The 23,792-nt window shown below is 27.0% G+C and overlaps 1 protein-coding gene across 1 annotated transcript in view; it reads right to left on the reverse strand.

Moving 5' to 3' along the window:
• The window catches only part of Gmd (GDP-mannose 4,6 dehydratase), a 41,079-nt gene extending 21,121 nt beyond the window's left edge, over positions 1–19,958 (reverse strand). Inside the window, exons 1-7 of the mRNA XM_067277353.1 lie at positions 19,793–19,958; positions 17,952–18,084; positions 13,813–13,922; positions 7,399–7,591; positions 6,156–6,260; positions 3,011–3,138; positions 2,813–2,931 (exon numbers count right to left, since the gene is read on the reverse strand). Coding sequence (XP_067133454.1) covers positions 2,813–2,931; positions 3,011–3,138; positions 6,156–6,260; positions 7,399–7,591; positions 13,813–13,922; positions 17,952–18,084; positions 19,793–19,858 — 854 coding nt within the window. The 5' untranslated portion in view covers positions 19,859–19,958. The remainder of the gene's footprint in view (positions 1–2,812; positions 2,932–3,010; positions 3,139–6,155; positions 6,261–7,398; positions 7,592–13,812; positions 13,923–17,951; positions 18,085–19,792) is intronic.
• Positions 19,959–23,792: the final 3,834 nt, after the last annotated feature.

Below are 23,792 nucleotides of genomic sequence, written 5' to 3' on the forward strand. Positions count from 1 at the left end.
ATCGGAAATTCATAAAATTCATATGTTAAGTAGTGCTGATGGTGCTAATACATCTTATATAGGAACCACAATGATAATGCTGACCATACAATATCTGAACATCAAAAGAACATTTCACAAATAAAGCAAGTATTGGAGTTAATTAGGAAGGTTTACGTGGCACTTTTGAACTCATTAGGAATAAAGTGCAACTCTTACAGACTTGCACATATCCCAGAATAACTTTTGTGAGGGATATCAATGTTTGTGGAATCCATATTTCACTATTTTCAATTGTCTGCAAAAATATTTTAACAAATTTAATGTAAAATTAATACTGTTTTTTTTTTGTTTCATATATTATTAACAATCATGATACCATCAATTCATTAAATAATTAAACTTTAATTCATTGAATGCAATGTAGAAAAATCATAAAAATCAAATACAAGTCACTTCTACAACACAGTTTGAAGATTGGGATATCCCCCATACAACATGGTTTCTGGTTTCACTCTTAACACAGTTTGAGAATTTGAATAAACCTTTATAGAAAATTTAATAACTTTTAAGTGCAAACTCCATTATTTGACATTTCGTTTTTATTCAAGTAAGCATGCATGGCATCTCAAATTTGCCCATGAATTTTAGAATAATGAAATTTTCAACTGGTTTTGTGCATTTCATTAGGTTTACTTCAATGAAAACTGATAATGCAATATGTTTCTTCCTTTTCCTAGATTTCCTATCAGGTGTCATCATCATTGCTTTCAGATTTTAGCCCTTAAGACTGTCACTGTGTTTTATTTTTATACATTAATCTGTGTATTTAGTAAAGTTTATTTAAACATTTTAGACATAAAAACTTATTTCTTCTAGCTGGAACTTTTGTATAAATAGATACTGAACTGATATTTCTGCACATTTCCAGCAGTTTCCATATTAACAAAAAGCAAATGTTTTCGGCCTCATTCAGGAGTCAGCATCAGGCTTTTCTTCAAACATTTTATAGCCAAACTTCACAATAAATTAAGTGTTTGGATGTTAATGACATTGGTTAATGATTAATGATGTAATTGAAAAAAATAGACAGTTTAGTTATTTTAGAGCTTGTTCCAGAACATTTTTCTTTCAAAAAGTGTTCCAAATTGAAAAATATAAAATCTTTGATAAAAATCCTGATGCTGGCTCCTGAATGAGGCTGAAAACATGCAAAAAGGTCAGTTTAGTATCTATTTAAACATTTTAGGTAGGTATTATTAAACTATTTTTTAACCATAGGTTACTAATCATTTGTAAAAATGATGAATGAAATACAGTGGTATCTCAGTACTTGAACTATTCCCAACTCAAACAATTCAGTAAAAAACTTTATTAAAGCTTACTCTTGTTTCTTATTCAAACACAAATAAACACTGAAAAATAAATTTCTCAGTCCTCAACTAAACTAATGTGAACATCTAGAATAAATTTTCAATTAACAATATATTTTTACTTTTTATTTTGTCATACATTAAAGATTTTTATGGTAAAAATAATGAAGACATTACTGATATTTCTGATCAAGATCGACAAAAGAAGCTCCGAAGACAACAATAATTTGTAGAAAGAAAACCTCCTCCTCATTTAGCTAAAATTAATATTAGCATGTAATACAGTACTTTTAATTGTAACTGTTAGTTAATTATTGATTGCTTTAATAAACATATTTCTCTTAGTAACAAAAAAACAATAGTCGACTTTTGTTAACTTCTGAAACCAAACCCTATGTTTTGCATTAGTTCTATATTTTGTATAGCATGAATTCACGTAACCCAGCACTTCTTTGGAACGTAACTACCATGTTATATGATGAATACATGTATTTATTTTCTAAATAATAAATATTAATATACTTAATAGTAAGTAAAATAGCAAACACTGCCTTTCAAAAACAAGCAAACAAGCAAACCAAGGCTAGATTGGTTCCTCACATCTGTTGAGGGATTGCAGTAGCCATGCTTGGGCCAGCGCTGCTTTCACCACTAGTAACAAAGAAGACTGTGGCATATTTTTCGAACGTGAGCATCTGCCTAACCCACGCACGCAGACCTCGTTAACCCAGGAGATGTCCGAGCTGGTATCAAACTTAGATCTGGTTACTACCATGATACATATTTCCACAGAATGTGGGTGTGGTCACTCTTAGCTTCATTTCTTCCCATAGATCTTACTGGCATGGGTGTCCCTACCAGGAGCTTGTGCTCCAGCCTGCATTGATTGCCCTATGGATCTGTAAAATTACTGGGCTCTCCCACCACAACCAGGTGGTGACCATGGGAGAGTTGTTATGATTATGATTATTATTATATTCAAATATTAATAAATCGAAATGATGTTTTCACTATACCTATATTAATATCTCTTTTAATCAATTTATCTCTAAGAATTTATGACCAAAATAAATTCTAGCTGAAATGGAAATAATTACAAAAATTATTGGATAATTTAAGTTCACATAGTTTGGAAGATGTCTACCATAGAGTTTAGATAAAATGTACTCTGGCTGATACATAAATTTTAAATTTGAATGCAACCTACAAATATTCCTACAAATATTTGTAAATTTTTTAAATCATCATTAATATTAATAATAGATACCAATATGGCTATTTATCAACTAAATTCAATAATCATTCTTAATAAACTTATTAACTAAAATTAATTTAAAAAAACTGATTTTCTAATTAAATATTCCAACAATTATAAATACTGTACAATTGAGAAAAAAACATTCACCCCAAATTTTGCCCTTAGCAAGAGATAATTTTTCCAATAATTCAAAATTTCTCACACTATTTCTTTTCCAATATGTTGAAAAGCAGCTTCAACAAATTCTCTGACACTGTGAGATTCTCCAGTTGCAATAACAAAGTCGTCAGGTTCCTCTTCTTGTAGCATCAACCACATTGCCTATTAAAAACAGTAAATTAAAAGTTAATAGTAGATTTAAAACATTCAATGATTCACTTAAGATATGAATCAAACTTACTTCAACATAGTCCCTAGCATGACCCCAATCTCGTCGAGAATCCAAGTTTCCTAATTCAAAGTATTCTTGTTCTCCAAGATAAATTTTAGCCACTGATCGAGTTATTTTACGAGTTACAAATGTTTCACCTAGGAAAAAACATTAAAAGATTGTTATTTTCAATTTATTCTTCATAAATACAGATTCATTATATTCAAAATTATAGATTTTAATACGTTAATATTAATAAAAATAAACTTTAATCAAATAAATTTTAAAAGTATCATATGCAGGATCTATAAAGAACAGTGCGTGCACAGTTTCAAGATAGACATGCCCCAGTACACACAGCAAGATCACCTTGACTCCATTTTTATGCAAGATGGAACACCACCTCATATCAAACTAGGTGTAAAAGATCTTTTGCAGCAGCAATATTTCACTGAATGCAAAGTGATAAGTTGCCATTTTCCACAGCATGTCCATCTCATTCTCCAGATATTCACCCGTGATCTTAGTTGTAAAAGTGTCATGTATCAGGCAAGGTTCCTAACTTGATTATTTTAAATTATTTTATTTTTGGTTATAAAAGACAATAAAATTGAATGTTAACATTACAGATCAGTTGCAGAATACACTGTTTACCATTTACAAATTCTAATCAACAATAATGGAGGCCATATTGAGGAATTTTTGTTGTAGCACTAATGTTATTACTGTATCATAGTCTGTTTGAAGTTTAACATAAAGTGCATGTAATAAAAAGTCTCCCATGTCAAGTCTCTTTAAATTTGTTTTCTCAAGACGAACATGCATAAACACCCGTTTACATTTGCAAACCCATAAAGTAATCTTCCTCAAAGCACACACGTCATGGCTTAACTCATCTCACAGAATCACAATTACTTTTGGTGGTGAGTTTTGAAACTTTTTATTTACGAGGATTGCTTTCACATGTATTTTAATTATGATTATCCTGTATAATAATAATAATAATTGGAAACTTTGTTAAAATTACAAGAACAGTTTAAACAGTATCTTAATATATTCAGAACACAATAATTAGTTATAAATGATGAGATGAAATATTTGTTATATTTATACTTATTTATGTTTTAACTAAATACAGTACAACCTGTCTATGGCAACCACCCACGGTTCCTTCAAAAATTGGTCTTTTAGACAGGTGGTGCTATAATACCATATTTCTGTACGTATTTTGCACACTTTTTAGCCATTTCTACTAAGCAAAACTTGAGGTGAGCAAAAACAAGCAAATTTTTTCAATGATAGAGCTATATTGGTATTTTATTCTTATTGGATAACTCGATTTACAGAGTCATCATGATTTTATAAGACAGATTTAATACCAATATTTTAAAGATTAATATAATACTCGCATTTTCTCGATTATAATGCACACTTTCTTTTTTCCAACTTAATTAATTCAACTTGGTTCTTTTCATTTGCTCTTCAGTTATGTGTATTACGTCATCGATATACAAGCGCATCGTATCTCTCCGTCAGTTTAGTTTTCGTTAGTTTATTATTATTTTAACTTTAAAAATACTGTGTTTTTTTTAAATATTTAATATTTTCTTAAGTACAATAAGAAAAATTATTATTTAGTAGTAAAACGATTTTATTTTTTCTTCTCATAATACAATTTCATTACATTCTGCAATTGTCCAATGACAATCACAGAATAGAAAAAGGAAGGTTGCCTGTAAAACTGATTTTTGCATTAATGCTTTTATTGTTTTTTGAATATTTTGCGTACGAAAATTACTTGGATATTATTTTTCTAAAAATATCGTAGAAATAAGGTAGATTGATACAGAAACTATTTATTGCACATGTAGTGTATATGAACTTCAAAAAAATAAAATAGATTTTATCAAATGATGAGATCAGCCGATTAATTGTATCGTGTACAATATTTTATACCCCTAAGGAAAATACTGTAGGTCTACGGTAAAATAAATGTTGTTTTCTCACAGTTAAACTTCGCTGCTAATTGCCGTTGTGATAAACCATTTTCACTTTCTCTGATAACTTTAACCCGATCTTCTAATGACAGCACTTTGCATTTCTTTCGTTTTTTGGACAATTTCGAACAAACAGAAATGAATTTCCTTTGTTGCTAGACTTAATTCATTAACACCTGCACCTAATTTCAAGGGTGGGAGAAGTGCCTGAGGTAGGTTTGAACAAAAGTTTAGATTAATTCATTATATTAGGAGGAGGAAACGTCGTTGAGATGGGTTTGAACAATAGTTTAGACCAGATATATTTGCAGAAGTGGTCGCTTATTACAGTTGCGTATGTTGTTTTGGACCAAAAATCGATGCCCACGGTCACGTTACACAGGTGGTCATTTAATACAGGTAACTTATACAAAGACTATGTATAAACTATTCAGTGCCAGAAATTTTTGCCGGTGTTGACAGGTGCCCATTGAATGCAGGTGGTTGCCTATGCAGTTTTCACTGTATATTTCTATGATTATTTCATTTCAACTTTGCATTAAAACTGTTCTATTTTATTGTTCTACAATTTGAAGAAATCTCCTTGTAAAATTTAAGTATTCATTTAATTTTTTATTTACAACTCCTCTAATGTGTTATAATTTAAGGTTAGAATATCTAGGGACTAAAAATCATATAAACAGTTATAAAATCACTAATTTATTTTTAGTGTTTAGATGTCCTAGTCTTAGTTATAACCTTAATAAACAAACTTTTTTCAAAGAATTCAAAATGTTTTATTCAATTGAGTTCTTTTAAAAAGTAAAATGATGGGAATAGTTCTCAAAACTTTAACTGAAGAAGAATATAAATTTTTTTGCAGAAAAGCTTTTGTTTTAAGAAAGTATTCATTTAATTAAATTTCTATTTTTCAAAGCATGTTTTTGTTTTTTGATTATATAAAAATATCATTATATATATTTGCCTAAACATAATAATTGATATTGTGAATATCTTATGTTTCAATTTAGCAAACTGTAATTAACTCAAAAATAGTCAATTCAAATAAATTACATGTTATAACATCCATTTATGTCCTTTCATAAAAACAGTTATATAGTAATTCTTCTAATTCTAACTTAAAAATTGATGAAATATAAAACAATAGCTAATAAAACTTCAAAATATGTATTAAATACCTCTTCTTGGACTTTCATGATTAAATAAGATTCCATTTACAGCAAACATATTATATGCTTCTCTGTAGTTTATCACAATCCAAAAACCATATAATTTGGCTACACCTAAAAAATAATATATTATACTACTTTAAATATTAATTAAGAAAATTCTCATATTATTATTCTATTACAGGTTACAATATAATAATTATATTACAGAAAATTGTAAGTTTTGTATTAAGCTTCATCTATTTTGTTTCATCATTTCAAATCATTTTGTTTTATGATGTTTAATTTGATGCAACACAATGCATACATATAATTACGTTTATAAAAATATAGGAAATACATTAAATATTTGCTGAAGTTTGTTCATTAATGTTAGTTATAAAGTTTCGTATATATAAATTATAAACTCAGACAGTTAAAAACAAACTATAATATTTTAAGTATAAAATATGTTAATTTTAAAAACTGATTTTTGGATTTTTTTTCATTATATTATAGATGATTACAATTGGAAAATCTAACAACTTTCTAAATTATACAGCTTGTTTTACTCAAAATTTAAATTTATGAAATAACTTCAATTTTTATCTCCAATTGATTCTGATCGTTTTAAAAATGTGTTTCTATCTAACATTTCTTTTACAAAGCATTGATAAATTTTTGAATAATTATGTAAAACAAACTATTCTGTTTATCAGAATTGTTTAAGTTTTAAAATAAAAAGTAAGTGCAATTTGTTAAATTTGCTGTTTTACATCCCAACCAAATCAAAAATTAATTTTAATTTGATTTTGTACCATGCATTAATAATGTATATAATGTAAATTTTGCTTTGATTTTATATATATATAATCTCAGCTCAAGGAAAAGATTTCAGAGAAAAATTATTTGATTATTTTGTTAACAAGCCATTCTAACCCAGCTCCTATTTTAACTAAATATAAAAAACACCTTACTAGTGGGGATATTTAAATTTCTTTACTAAACGTTTTTCAGCTCTATTCATGAGCCCTTGTCAGGTAAATTGAATTTGAATTTAAATGGTCGATGTTATGTTTTCCAAATTTGAATACAATTCAACTGACAAGAGCTCATAAATAGAGCTGAAAAACGTTTAGTAAAGAAATTTAAATATCCCCACTGGTAAGGTGTTTTTTATATTTAATTATTATTGTTATTGATAATTGTTATTGTTAATAATACATCTAATAAAACCAAAATTGCTAAGTTTAATGACAAAAAAAATTCTTACCATAAGGTGAACGAGGATAAAATGGTGTAGTTTCTTTCTGTGGAACTTCTTGTACTTTCCCAAATAATTCACTTGTAGAAGCTTGATAAAATTTTACACTCTTTTCTAAATTACAAGTTCTTATAGCATCTAAGAGACGTAATGTTCCTAAGGCATCAACATTTGCAGTGTATTCACTAAGATCAAAGGATACCTTTAGAATTAAAATAAAATGTTTTTCATTTAAATTCAAAATAAGTTACATTATTCTAATGAAAAAGATTCATAATTAACTCAGTACTTCTAAAAGTAATTATTATATTTAGTATTTATCAAAAAGCACATTTAACACAATACATATAAATAAAAATAAGAAATTAAATTAGTTTAATTAACAAAATATTAGTTACTGATCAATTTAAAGTTGTTTACTTTAGTATAGTCTAATTCAAACTAGTTATTTAATAAAGCATATTTTATTAAAGAATTATAAGAGAAATAGTAGTTAATTGTAATAACTAATCATAATTATATGTTTGTCATTATTATTATTTATTATTTGTGAAATCATTAAATAGATAAACTAGAAATAAATATAGTAAATTATTAATCATTCTTATTGCCTAAAAAGCAATAAACTTATTAATTTCTCACTTTATTGAAATAAAAATGCTTCATTTTTGAACTGTAAATTTTAAAGCATGGGATCACCCACCACAAAATGTAAGAAAACAAATTGGAAGTGAAGAAAATGTCTCAAGTGAGTCAATGAAACAATTGATCTTGTCTTATATAAATGCCAAAAAGGAGATTAATGTCCAAGAAGGAATTCAACTTTTGTTGAAATTGCAAGCCTCTTCAAATACTGAATTACAAACACTTTTGGACTGTTTAGATAGAATGTAAGCATGGATTGAGAATATAGGTATAGCACTGGTAGACGTTGAATCTGGGCTATCTGTCCTTGAAACTGATAGAAAAAAAAGTTTATTTTAAAGATGACAAATCAAACACAAAAATTATAATTTGTGATAATCTGCATGAAAAGTAATGAAATTAGAAGATTTTGAAAGAAGGAATAATATTGTGATCTCAAGCATAGAGGACAATGATAAATCAGATGATTGTTCAAGTTAAGGTTCAAAAACTTTCTAATGATGAATTAAAGGGTACAGATGTCAATATTAAACATACTTTTAGAATTGGAAAATTTAAACCTAATACAAAAAGACCGATTGTTTGATTTTGAAGATAAATTAAAGGTTTATAAAAATATTAGTAATTTAAAAGGCTTAAATATATTCATTAATGGTGACTATTCGATGAGTACCAGAACTGTCAGAAACAAATTAAGACTGTATGAAAAGAAATGCATTTAAAAGAAGCTAAAAATGTCAAACTACAATACAATAGTTGATAAGACATTTGCTCGTAATTACAAAGATGAGATTTTCCAGACAGACAGAGAACAGTCTTTTTTAGGAATACAATTTATAATGAAAAATAGCATATGAACAACAAGAATAACTAATATTATGTTCTGTATTTGGCTAAAAATGATAATATGAAACTTCTCTTTGCAGGTTTACATAATAAACACAGTTTCCCTAATTTCTGGAATGTGATATACAAAATGGATATATTCTGTCTGGTGGAAACATGGCATACATCTTTGGTAGTTGAATCAATGTTCTCTGATGACTATAAAATTTATCATCAGGTATATCATAGCCATGAGAGACCAGAAAGCCCCTTAGAGGCTTAATTGTCAGGATCAGACTAAATACAGTATCTACAGTTAAACTGATTTTACAACTAGATACTGATAAGTTAATCAATATCCAGTTAATAGTGTCCAATATTCTTCCTGACAATAATTATGATGTTGATTTCAAGAATACTTTGTTGCTTATAGAAAACTACTTGCTGCATGGAACTAACTTGATTTTATGCACAGATTTTAACACTAGAATGAGACACCCTTATTATTTGTCATTTATTACCAGTGATCAACATATTGCCATCAGAGTTTTGAAGGATTCTACTGTTAATAATAAAGAAAAACTTCTCTATCATTTTTGTGAAAATAACAGTCATGTGTGTTTAAATGGCTCATTGCTAGGAAATAATGATGATAATTTTACTTACCATGCAACTAAGGGAGGCAGAATAATTGATTTTGTCATAGTATCACAAGAAATATATTCTCATATTGTAAATGGTCTGTGTGTTTTATCAGAGATCACTGATCACTCAACTGTTTTTCTTTCAATGATTCCTTTATTGACATCAAGGGTTTCTAATAGACAATATGCTGGTAAATGTGCAGTATGGAAGGATAAATTTAAATCTTCATTTGCTGTTAAATTGGATAATGTTTTATTAGATGAATATGGAGGAAGTCTCACATCCGATGATCTGGTGGAATGTAAAGCTAAGGTGGTAATCTCTCTAGATTTAATTTATGACATTAAATCTGTAACTTGTAAAAGACATACAACAAATGCATGATATGATAGCGAGTGTTACTCCATGAGAAAAAAATCTATGGAAATTGTTTAAGAGAAAAAATTAAATATGGATGAATGTTACGTTTCATATAAAAATTATTTAAAAGAATATAAATTATTATGTCAAAAGAAAAACAGTCTTGTTTTTGAAACACAAATAGCAGATTGGTGACATCCAATAAATATTTTTGGCAAATAATTAATAGTTTTAAACTTAAATTGGATAATTCAAGAATTCCTTTGAAAAAATGATTCAATTATTATGCTACTAAATTCTCTAAAGAACATTGTTTACTTATTAATGAAGAACAATTGTCGTTGATGTGTATAAAGTGTTTCCAATAGAAACAGAATGTTTTACAGATTTTACACTGAAAGAGCTAAAAGAAGCTATTAACCATTTTAAATCTGGTATCTTACTTTGAATTGATTTTATTAGAACAGAATAAAGTGTTTTTCAGAAAACTTCCTTCTTATAACATTGGAAGTTTCAAACTCTATTAAAAGAAATTCTACTTTCTTAGAAAAATAGATTGAATCTTTGATTATTCCAATATATAAAAAAGGCTATGTGTATGACCCCAAAAATTATCAACCTATATCTTGGTTCCTGTAAGTGGTAAACTATTTACGTCTTTATTAAATAAAACATTAGAAGATTGGATTATTAAATATGATATTTTGTGTCAGGAGCAAGCAGGTTTCTGACCTGACTGATCTTACCAGGATCAAATATTTGTATTAAATGCACTGGTGCAATTGAAATTGAAAAAAAAAAAGAGAGGAAAACTTATGCTGTTTTTGTAAACTTTAGATCTGCTTTTGATACCATTAATGAAAGTTTTATGGTTTCTATTAGAAAGAATGGGTAGGAATAAACAGTTTCTTAGCTTTATAATTGATATATACTCTAAAGCCACTGTAAGAGTAAAGATTTTAGCCAAAAACGACTGATTCATTTGATATTGGAGTTTTGTAGGGTGAGATTCTGAATCCACTACTTTTTAATTTATATGTTAATGGTTTGATAGTGTGACTTGCTAAATCTGACCTACCTGGGATTTCTCTCTCTGATCAAGTTGAGGAACATGTACTAATGTATGGTGACGACAATGTAATCCTTGTTGATACTCCACAAATGTTACTAAAGAAAATCACAATTCTAGAGAATTTCCGTTTAACTATAAATGTCTCAAAAACAAAAGTGTTGGTGTTCATGAAGAGTGGTAGACTATCACCCAGAGAGAGATGGTCTTTTAATAATCAGCCTCTATACAAGTCATTTTGAATTACATATATCCAGGAGTATTATTTTCGTCTTCTGGACAGTTTTTAAAGGTTAAAAATTATAGTATATGTAAGGCTAAAATGGCACTTGGTTCTATGTAGCCTATTCTTTCAAAAGCTAAAATTAATTCTGTTCATATTTATGTAAAATTATTTCACTCAATGATTTCATCTGTATTACTAACACTGCTCCTGTATGGGCAATTACTTATTATGATAAAATGGAAATTGTTCTTGCTTTATATCTTTGAAGAACTTTTATATTATACCATAAAATTCCAGCTTACGTGTTGCAATTGGCACTTGTGTTTCTAGAATATTGGTTTTAATAATAAAAGCAGAGTTTCTTTTTGGGTTAGACTGTTAAAATTATATGATAACAGTTATGTTAAAGTAGCATATAACAAACTCTATAAATTAGGTTCAAAAATGGACAGTTATACATATAATTGGATGATGGCACTGTAAAATCTGTTAGATTGACATGGCTGCTCATTTCTATGGTTGTCTCAAGATCCTCACTTAATCGAAAGTTATCAAACATTAATTATAAAAATGCATTGTGAACAGAGCATACAAGATGATTGGTCTTTGAAAAGAACAAGCATTTTCACTTATATTGTATTTTTAAAACAACTTTTGTGTGAGGATTATTTGTTTATGGACATAAATTATCATATAAAATGATTAATCCTACAGCTGAGATGTGATCAAAATTATACTTTGACATATAACAATAGTCTGACAATAGACCCTGAGAGAATTTGCAGAAACTGTAGTATGCAAATGTATGAAACTGGGAATGTATTCTTTCATTGTATCAAATTTTAAACAAATAGAAAAAAAATATTTGACAAGATTTAAATCCTTGAAAGATATAATTAATTTATTGCATTTTGTAAAAAATGATTATTTTTTGTATTTTATTTTGTGTTTTCCTGTACTAAGCTATTTAATTAATTGGTTAAATTTTACTAATTTCAGATTTACATAATATGTATAAAAATGATTATAACTGTGTTTTATTGTGTAGTACTAATTTATTATATTAATTTGTTAAATTGTACTAACTTCAGTTTTTATGTAATCCTTTAACCCCCTTGTAATGAACTAAGATTCATACAATAAAGAATTGAATTGAAAAATAATTACTTTTTACAGTTTTCGACAAACAGTAAAACGAGAGACTAATAAATGTTCCATTTTGAATAGAATTGATATTTTTCTCCAAGTAAGCAAAGATGAATTTGATCTCTAATTGTATACAAGAAACTTATTAATATCACTCATCTTTAACAAAATACTTACACAATTCACATAACTTTATTTGTCAGTGATAATTGGTAACAAACTTTCAATTGCAGAGCAATTCAAACATCTGGTTTTAGTGGACCATTCTATTGTATTCAGAAAATATGGGTTAAATAGAGATGCCCACCTCTTTAAATGAATGTGATCCCATGCAAACACATGCGAGTTTACATATCAAAGAGTGCATACAGTAATTTAAAAAATAATTTAGAATATATTAATTTCTTTTTGTAAATAAATTTTATTTTAAATTTTGATTACCTATTAAAGCCTTAACTACCTGCATTATACAACCTTGACCCTGACCCTAAAAATTTTTAATAATAATTTTTGATAAAGCAAACTAACTACTGTTTCCATAGCAGTTCATATAATATTAATGCAAGTTGACTGTGTGAGATCCGGAATTTTTATAGATGAAATTTTAAAATTATTTCCCTTCCTATTGTCTAAAGAATTTGAGAAAAAAATGTAGTGCAAGTTTTTTGAAAGTTTTTTTGGGTGCTGTAAACATCCTCCAAAAAAACACTATTGAATAGTTTTTGATTGGATGTTACCCCGATTGTCAGCAATCAGATGGGAAAGTTGACACACAGGTGTCAGAAAATGCATTGTCATCATCAACATAAACGATCATGTGATGCCTTTCCCAGGACAGGACAATTGAATAAAAGCTCAAGTCCCTGGAAGCTCAGGGCAATCGTCACAGGAAGTTATTCTTGGTACAAGTGTCTCCCATCCTGGTCCTGTCCGTGAAGAAACAGTAGAAAACATAGGACTGTTCCAGCTTCCATGTTCCTGAACGATTGTCACATGCAGCTATCTGGCAGTAAATAGAGGTATAATTTAGGGCCGAAACCTTTATAAACTCTCTCTCCCACTCTAGAGGTTAGGCACACAGCATAGCGATTAGGTTGATTGCCGATTTCTATAAGTTTATATGTTAACAGCATTTAGTCATTTAATTCTTTATGTATACTCTTGTATATTAGATTAAGTATATAATAAACTCCTTATTTGTTTGTTAAACCTGTGAACCTGTCTATCATTGCTTGCACTGACACCTGTCGACTTTCTCACCTCCCTTGCCACTTGATACATCCCATCCAACTGACCAGGAGATCAAATCTCACCGATCCGTGCCAGTAAGTGGTTACTAGGGCACCTCCCTATAGCCCTCGGCTTATCTCACAACTGTATTTGGAATAGTGTAATAATAATAATTCTATTAATATAATTTAGCATAAGAATCACTAATACCTTCATAAAACTGATCACATTTATATCATTGATATTTTTATATATAAATTTTAAAAATCATATATACCTTTACATGACTCTGTGCTGCAAGATTGTAAATTTCAGATGGTTGAATTTGATTAACTAGTTTGACTAGACAGGTGCTGTCTGTTAAATCACCATAATGTAGCTTCATTGCTATAATTAAACAAACATTTAAATAAAACACAGCAAAAAATAATCATCAGAAAATCTATAATGAACTATAAAAATATAAAAAATTTATTATAAAAGTTGTTAAAAAAGAAAATATGTATTCAATAGTTTCAATAAGGAAAACCATTAAATTACTTAATATAATTAGTAATACTGAAATGAAAATTTAATAATTATTTAATAATGTATATCAAATTAATAATTTAAAAAATAAATTTACACTATGGTATTTATAGTATATAAGTATCAAATGTGCATTTGAAATGTTTAATTTTTACACAGAAAATATCAAATAGACACACCTGTACACAAGTGTGTCTATTTGATAATAGACACACCTGTTTAATATATCTAATAATTTATTACTTAAAATTAAGAATATATTTTCCATTGTTATATCTTATATATCTTTCATTAATCATTTTTAAAACATAAAAACTAGATATTTTTAAGTATAAATACTAATTTTTAAATTATTTATACTTTATATGTAATAATTATTTATATCTATATGTAAGTGTATCTAGATATATCTAGTATTAAGTATTTTAGATTATTATATATGTATGTTTAGTTTTTTCTGGATATTGCCTCAGCTATAAAATTTATTAATGATTCTGCCATAAAATTGTTAATTAATATTTAACCGGGTGTCCCCAGAACAGTTTGCTGTTCTGGGGACACCTGGTGATCTGATGGACCTAGTTTCAAATCCAAATAAAACCTGAAATTTTCTGGGATGGTGTGGTGTGATCAAGATATATAAGGCTTTATTCATCATCATAAAAATGCCCCATTGTGAATCCATGATGAAAAGAGACTTAGTACCAACAGGGCAGAAAGTGTTAATAACAAAGCAAAACAAATTTCTACAGAAATATGTACAACACAGTATTTTCCATAGTATCATATTCTAAGAAAAACTTAATAGTATCTGGTTATTTAAGTTAAAGTTTTAATTTACACAAACAGATAAATTTTATTAAAGAAAATGAAAAAAAAAAAAAAAAAAAAAAATCACTTGAAGATCTAGATTTTACTTAGAATTTCAAAATATTATAATTTTGGAAAAGTTACCTTTATTTTATGATTCAATCTAAAGGCTATTATAAAGATTAAATTTAAATAAAATCTTTATGGAATCAGTTTTATAATCTAAACCATATACATAAAAAATAAAAATTATTATTATTAATTTTTAAGGGCATTTATTATTATTAAATGAAAAGTATAATTAATTTTAAAACTTTTTAAATTTTTGTATCAGTAATAATATACCAGCTTACAGAAATCAAGAGTTAATAAATTTAGAAGTCTGTAATCAATGCATTATCTTATTAGATTCAGTTTTATATAAAAAATTGATTATAATATCTTCATTCAAGATTGCTCAGATTGTCACTTAAAATTGTAGATGAATTTGAATTGAATTCCACTGTTACAATGTTTATTAAAATAAAAAGTAAATATAAATTTTCTGTTCATATACATTTCTTCAACATAAATTATTTATCATAAGTAATAAACAATTGGCAGACATAATAAGTCTCTATTTTACATTACCTTAAAATATCACATTACTGAATTATAAACATAAATTCAAAACAGTCTGAAATAGAATTTTCCTTCTATTTTTCAATTTATATTACTTTAAGTTATAGAATTTAATTATAATACATAATATAATAAAGTTTATAACATTTAAAAAAAATGAATACAGAATTTGCTTTAACTAAATTTTAGAGAATATTAAAATAATATAATATTTTCTAAAACTTGTTATATATATATATATTAAACATGATTCTTGATTTGTTTTTTTATTTTACTATGTAATTTTTAACCCTTTTCCACTTTCTACATATGATCATCAGTTTTCTTATTATTTTAATAACCTGACATGCAATAAATAAATATTTCATGTAGAATAACACATTAAATGTTACCTACAAAAAAGTTTTCAATTAGATAAATCCAAAACCTCTGTATTTAATATGTAGCTAATGTAATTATTATGTAGCTAATGATTATATATAAAATGATAACTTTCAACTTTTGAAGTTGTACTTTATATAAAATGCAAATTTATAACAGAATTTCTGAAATATTAATAAACATCTAATTATATTAGATTACAACTGAAAAGAATATCATTCTGCACATCCCATCTTTTGTTTTCTAAAAACAAGTAAATCATAACATTTAAGATAAAAGTATAATTAAATTCAAAAGAAAAGATCTATCATTTATTTGTGAAATTAATCCACCTGAATAGAGTACTGTAATTTGTTGTATTCATATTTGTAAAGTATTAAGTAAATCATGTAAACTGTATTATTAAAAATAATATGTCTTTTATAATTATTACATTTACGTTTTATTGACAAGGCTATGTCTTGTTCATAAAATCATGGTGCCATCAACAGCTCCATACCTTAGAGGTACGAAGGAGTACGTCAGGAGTTGCAATTTGGCAGAGAGTATTAGGTGCCCAAATCATGCATGCGCGCACACACAAAAAAAAAAAAAAATTAGACTTGTAGGTACTCGGGAGACAGAGAACAGAGTCAAAATAAAATACAAAATGGTGAAACGCTTTATACAAACAGGCACTAGTGTGAGATTTGTGCATGCATTGCTCGTTGGGAAGTTGGAAATGCAAACGTTGTGAAATCGAATTTTGACAAACGAATTATTGAAAAAAACCCATTTACTTGTCCCGTGTTATTCCCAACATATCTCTGGTCACGACCTGCTGACCTTGACCGGTTGACCCGAGATATCTCATTTCAGCATTGGAACGTTTTTGAAACTAGATGGTGTTAGTTGTTATAATTTTATATTAAAACTAATTTCCGAAATATAATTTTTTTTTAATATAAAATTATAACGACTAACACCATATACCAAATATATATATATTTTGTTTGTGCAAAATAAAAAAATATTTTCAGATGATACAATCAATAGCCACAATTATTATTTTTGAAAATGAGAAATTTTTGTTAGGCATGGACAAAAATTCAACCTGGGGTGAGATGCAACAGAGAAATTTCGACATTGGATAGATTAATTTCACTGAAAATACCTTGTGGTCATGGCCATGGCTGGCGAAGTTTGAATGATCATGTCAAAAACTAGCAATACTAAGGAAGATTGGAGAATGAGAACAAGACCCACTGTGAGCATCAAAGTGATCCTGCTTACTGTAGCCAAGAACAGGCCCGTGACAACGCAACCCGTTGTAACCACAGCAGCAATGAAGCCCACCGTAATCTATGCCAGGACTCAGAGTACTGGTGTCAACTTTTCCTCATTGGAGAGTGCTCATTTTTCTCTTTTCCTTAGAAAACAGTGCACAGTCAAGCCCCAAGTCTCCGAGACATAGTCTTGTCCCAAAAATGGCTTTGGCGTTTTACTTGTTTATACTAAATTTTAATTAATTATCTAACTTTAATTTTCTGAAAATCTAGAAACAACTGAATAAAATCTTAAGAGAATTTTATAAATCCCTGACCTCAATGGCTAGAACTTTCTATATATTAACAGGACTTATTATACTGGAAAATTATGGATGCAGATATTTAGTTTTACAGATCAAAAATAATGTTCTTTATTTAGTTCACCTGTGAACTAAATAAAGAACATTATACCAGGTGAACTAAATAAAGAACATTATTTTTGATCTGTAAAACTAAATATCTGCATCCATAATTTTCCAGTATAATAAGTCCTGTTAATATATAGAAAGTACTAGTATACAAAATAAATTTTAAATAGAGTTAAAAAGGACACAAAGGCATAATAATCAATGGCTAGAAGTCTGTCATTGCACAACAATCTCTGTATTATGTAACTATTGCTAACAGAACAGCAGACTTTCTGAAAATTTTCAAAATGAAAAATATTTATCACATTATTAAATATAATTACTTTATTTTCAAAATCAAACAAAAACATTAAAGTCAAATGCATATTTTCTACTTAAGTATATCATCTATTAATACTTACAACCAGCAGTATGGGTTAATGGATCCCGATAAAGATGCTGAATACGACCAGTATTAAATGAACTGGATCTTCTTATTATCCCATGCACTTCATATCCTTTTGCTAATAAAAATTCTGCTAAATAAGAACCATCCTAAAGGAAATTTTTTTAAACAAAAAAAAAAAAAAAAGAAAGGTTTGATGAAATTAATTACCAAAACTATATATTTAGCTACACATTATATTACACATACACTGTAAAATTTTTCATAAAGATTATTGTTTATATTTTCTTAAGTACACAATTTTTAAAATGAATAAAAAAACTATTATTATTAATACAATGAAAATTGCATTATTTTAGCTGAATATAAAATTTATATTTCAAATAAAATATTTATGTCAAAATTAGTTTTGTAATATGCATGTAGATGATAATATATACAAGCAATATATTTTATTTTATTTAAATATTGACATAAAAATAAAATACTTAAATCTGATGATATTGCATAATTGTTTTAATTTGGAAAACAGCACAAAAATAAAAATTCTATGACTTTACATATTTCTTTAAGTAAATTGAACATAACAAATGATACTTTATATTTTTAATAACATATTGAATAACGTAACATTCAATTTATGATAAAATTATAATATACCCAATTGTTAAATAAGAATTTTGATATTAATTTTGGTTTGATATTACTTTATATTATATATTTCAAATATATTAAGTAACACAAATAACAAACTTTTTTCTTAAATAAATCACTTTAAAAATATATCCTCAACATATACAGTATTTTATTAAATTTATGAATTTCTACATTTAGGAATCATTCAATAAATTAAACATCAAATTAACTCTACAATATTCAACACTCCTCTCCTAACTTTAAATTTTCTGATTCAAGTTACATCATATTAAAATAGTATTTACGAAAATTATATTTTTATAAGTTTTGTCGAAATTGTACCATAATAAAAATATTCAACTTTTTATTTGTTTAAATACACATTTTATTTTTTATCTGTTTCTTTTATTTAAAATTTTTTCTGCTAACTTTTTCAACTGATTAATAAATATAAACACTGTATATGAATACTTTTAAACACTAAAATTTGAAAATGTAAATAGCAAAATTAAAATGAAATATTAATTGAAAAATAAACAGAGATTTAAGAGTAAATACAATTATAATTTTAATAGTTATTTTTATACATTGAATATATATTTTTATCATAGTTTTGTAAGCAATTTTTTTCGGTAAAAGTTTATCTAGGTAGTCCTTACGACACGAAGGTCAGTTTTTAAAATGTATTGGTCTACTGCTTATTCTACATGCTTAATTTAATATTTTAAAACTATTTTAATATTTAATTCAGTTTCCAAAAGTAACATTTTAAATATAAATTTGGAAATAGAGAAATAGATTTTTTTTTTAAATTTATATATACCAAATACATGTAAATAAATGTATTTTCTATATTATTTAGCTTAAAAAATTGAGAAATTTTCAGTTTCCACTTTCTCCTGTGATTCAGAAATATTAATTGTAAACATTATAATTTCATAAAATGTAATATTCTACATACGTTAAAATTTAAAAAATATCTAATTAATTTCATTTAAACATTTTTTCACAGCACTTTTTGCTATGAAAAAAAAAATGCTATTTTGGGAGTTATCTTACTACACTTGTAATTTAACTCTATACAATAAAATGACAATAAACAACTTGTCATTTACATCATTTATAATTAATTTTAGAAACTGGTGATGCATTTAATATGTCTACAAGTTAAAAATTCAATGCTTATTATATTAATGATACTATCAAATTATTTTTTCTTACTTGGCCAGTAATGCCTGTGATGAGGGCGACTTTCCTCCTATCATCACTATTTACGTTACACGCCATCTTCCTTCCGTTTGGAATGATGACTAGAGAACACACGTTACAAAACACGTTATCCGCAAACTGCCGTTACGATCGTATGCACTAGCGCCATCTTTAAAGATTTCGTAATAAATTTTCGGCGAAAATAAAAATGCTTTTTAAAAGCTAATTATTAATGAATATATTTTAAGCTGAGTTTATTTTAGTTTATAAGTTGCAATGTACAGAAATTCAGAAGTTTATTCGAAATATTAAATTAAAGGCGCCTGCGTTTTGTCTAATTAACATAATTATACTGTACTTTTACGTCAATTTGACGTCATTTTCGCATTTTATCCTAGGAAAGTTGTAAGAATGACGTCAAATTTACGTAGCAGCTATTCGGACAAAACGAATGCAAAATAACGATATAGAGGTTCGTTAATTCAGCACCCGATAATACAGAATGTTCGGTACTCCGGCACGTTCTAAAAAACATCGTAGTCGATATGTACAAATATTGGGGGAACGTGCCAACGACAACGAGTAAGAATGATTTCGCATTGTCGAGTTTTGAATGGGTATACAAAATAAGGTTTATATGTTGTGTACAGTTTCTGGGATTGTTCGCCCGGCCTAAATCGCGGATACCCCAGAGCGGTAGTCTGACGTCAGAACAGCATGAGTCTTCCGTTCGCCGAAACACATCTAAAATGTTACGCTCTATTTCATTATGCGTCACAATAATAATAATATGTGAAAAATTGCAAAACGTTTGCTTCGTTCTACTTTATACATAAAACAATAGCAAATTGATTGTGAAATGATAGTTAAATTTATTTTTCTTTTTGAGAGAATTGAAAATGGTTTAAGCTACTGTATATAGTATATAGCCAATCTCGTTTTACACGCGATTACGTTTTCTCTGAGTTATGCGTTCGAGGAAAATATTTCTCTTTCTCGAATAAGCGAAAAATTTGATATGCGAGAAAAGAAACAGGATTTAAAAAATTATCATCTAAAAAGCGAATAGTAAAATTTAACTATGGGGCTAAAAAAAGATATTTTCTCTAACAGTATTCACCACTCGCTATCTATAATGTACTGTACAGTACACACCCTCTTTATCTATCATCACGAAATCAATATAATTATTACCGTTACTATTAATTCTTACATTAATTCCTGGAGCATATTGTTTTGTAAGCCGGTACAAATATCTTACCCTATAACATATTTACAATTTTATATTCAGTTAAGATACAATATATTCTATAATTCATTAGATAAGATAATAAGTGACTATTTTCATCATAACATGATACACAATGCATGTTCTTACACGGTTGAACATATTTATAATATTGATTTTTCAATACTACACTAGAATAGTTATGGGAATTTTTTAGAGCATTCTATATTGATATAGTACATGCACATGTTAATTAAATAGCTCTCTTGTGGTATATTCCAAAATATTTCTCAAGTAACACCAATTTAATTCTCTGTTAAGATATATGAAAATATATTATATGCATTTATTATTAATTGTCTACTCGGACACAACTTATTATTAGGACTTTACACTGGTGCTTTGGATATTGATACAAAGATGAGATCTGAATGAGATCTGAATTACTACAGGTGATATAATAAAGAAATTTTGTTTTTTCTGATTCAGATCTCATCTTTGTATCAATATCCAAAGCACCAGTGTAAAGTCCTAATAATAAGTTGTGTCCGAGTAGACAATAATAATAAATTAGAATTAAGGACTGTAAAGCAACTATATTCAATATATTTATGTGCTTTATTCTTTGCCATGTTGTTGAGTTTGAGTATCAGAAACTTAATTCATGCATTTTATTTTTGAAGCCATATATAAATAGAGTGACAGTTTACAAATTTATGGCTGACTTTAAATAAAATTGAATTAAATCAATTATAATTGTAACTTTTCAATATTTATAATTTCACAAGATGTCCATATTATTTTATTGCTTCTGTAATTTTGGTAATAAAATTTTTAATATAATCTTTAATCATCATAAACTGTACAAGTAAAAATTCTAGATATATATATATATAACTCTCTGCCCTGTGGGCTCTAAGAGGGCCTCTTTTAGCAAGCCCATTACAGGTTTGGCCAGGTATAGATGTTATATTGATTAAATATTATAATAATAATATTTAATCAATGACTAACACATTATTTTTGTGTAGAGAGAATTTAGATATTGTATTTATTTATTATATTACTCAAATTCAATGAATTCTAATAAATGTTCTCAGAGTATTTAATTTTAGTTGAAAACATTTATTAAATAAACAATTTTCTCACATCAAACCTTGGGTGATGTAGTAAGAATGTAATTCTCAGAGTATGCCAATAAATATATTTTAATTTAGCAACATAGAACTTTTGGCATCTTCATATATTAATAAAAAATTATTATAGTTAAATTCTGTTCCTTAAATATAGTATTGATCTTTACTATGTAAGTGAATACTTTATAATTACTAATTGTCTTTATATTATGAAATAAACATAACTAATGTACATTAAAATTAATATAAATTATTTTTTTGTTGAAAGATATATGTTCTGCTTTTAATTGTTTCTAGAGATAAAGAAGAAAAACACACCCATTTCAGCACAGAAGATTTAGGAAAAGAGTATTTAGTATATTTAAATCATTCTATGCCTTTGGCATTCAGATCCATTATTTTTTACTGTATTCTGGTTAAAAAAAAAAAAAGAAGGTAAAATTAGAATGAGCACTGTTATTTATCAGTGAGAATTGAAAAGAAATCCTTTACAGTTACGGCTATTAAAATAAACTCTTCATTGACTGCATTATATAAATAAACAACTCATACAGCCTTTTAAACCAGAGCTGTTTTTATTACTATTCAAACTTTTTCAGTCATCTTTAATAAATGAGAAATAATTAAAGATGACTGAAAACATTTGAATAGTAATAAAAACGGCTGTGGTTTAAAAGGTTGTATGAGTTAGCTATTAAAATAGTCTTTGTGAATATATGCAAAAGCTGCTTAGTATTGTTTAATTAAACAATAATTTTATTTGAGATGGGCTAGGTAGAGTATATCAAATAGCTGAATGAAGGCTGTTTGGAGTATTTACTTTTCTATGGGAAATTGCAAGTTCACTTGTAAGATGCAGGGCAATTTTTTGAGCCTTTTTTAAAAAAAGTTGCATCTTATATGCCATAAAATATGGTATATTTAAAATTAATCCTGGAAGCAGAATGTTGATATTATAATCTATAGCATACTAGTATATTACATGTAATGATAAGATTAGGGAGAGAAAATGGAACATTATAAAACAGGTGTGTTATCATTTATCTATTTTTTTTTTTTATAAAGAGCTGATAATGTGAGCTCTTAACTTTTCAATGTCTAAATGGAAAAAGTGCCTAATTTGCAAACAACACTATTTAAAAACATAAGCAAGCAAATATATGTTTATTTATCCCTAACTCTCTTATATTAAAATTTAATTACATTATTGAATAATGATAATAAAATAAAAATTATCAACAGGTTTCTATTCTTTTTTTATGATAAATTTTTAAAACTTTTCCATTTGTTTTTTTTGCATTAAAGTACAAAACAATTATATAATTTATTTTTTAATCAATTAATATATTTTTAAGGAATTGAATTATTAGTATTAAATATATTTATTACTTTCATTGCTAAAAAGTGAGAAATATTATATAAGTGGGAGAATATGAAGAAATTAGATTTATCAAATGTAATTTTTATTCTGTAGACTTAAGTATTAAAGTTACTAGCAGCTTTTTTTTTAAATCTCAAAATTTTAGTGTGTTAATTCCTTGAGAAGTATCAAAATTTGATGAGGAAATTTTGGCACAGTTGTCACAAAGAGGACGAGAAGAAACATGTTTGGGATCCTCAGTATCCACAGACTATAAAAGAGAGGGGC

The sequence above is a fragment of the Centruroides vittatus genome, unplaced genomic scaffold (assembly GCF_030686945.1).
Source record: "Centruroides vittatus isolate TY-2023 unplaced genomic scaffold, ASM3068694v2 contig_1162, whole genome shotgun sequence".
NCBI lineage: Eukaryota > Metazoa > Arthropoda > Arachnida > Scorpiones > Buthidae > Centruroides > Centruroides vittatus.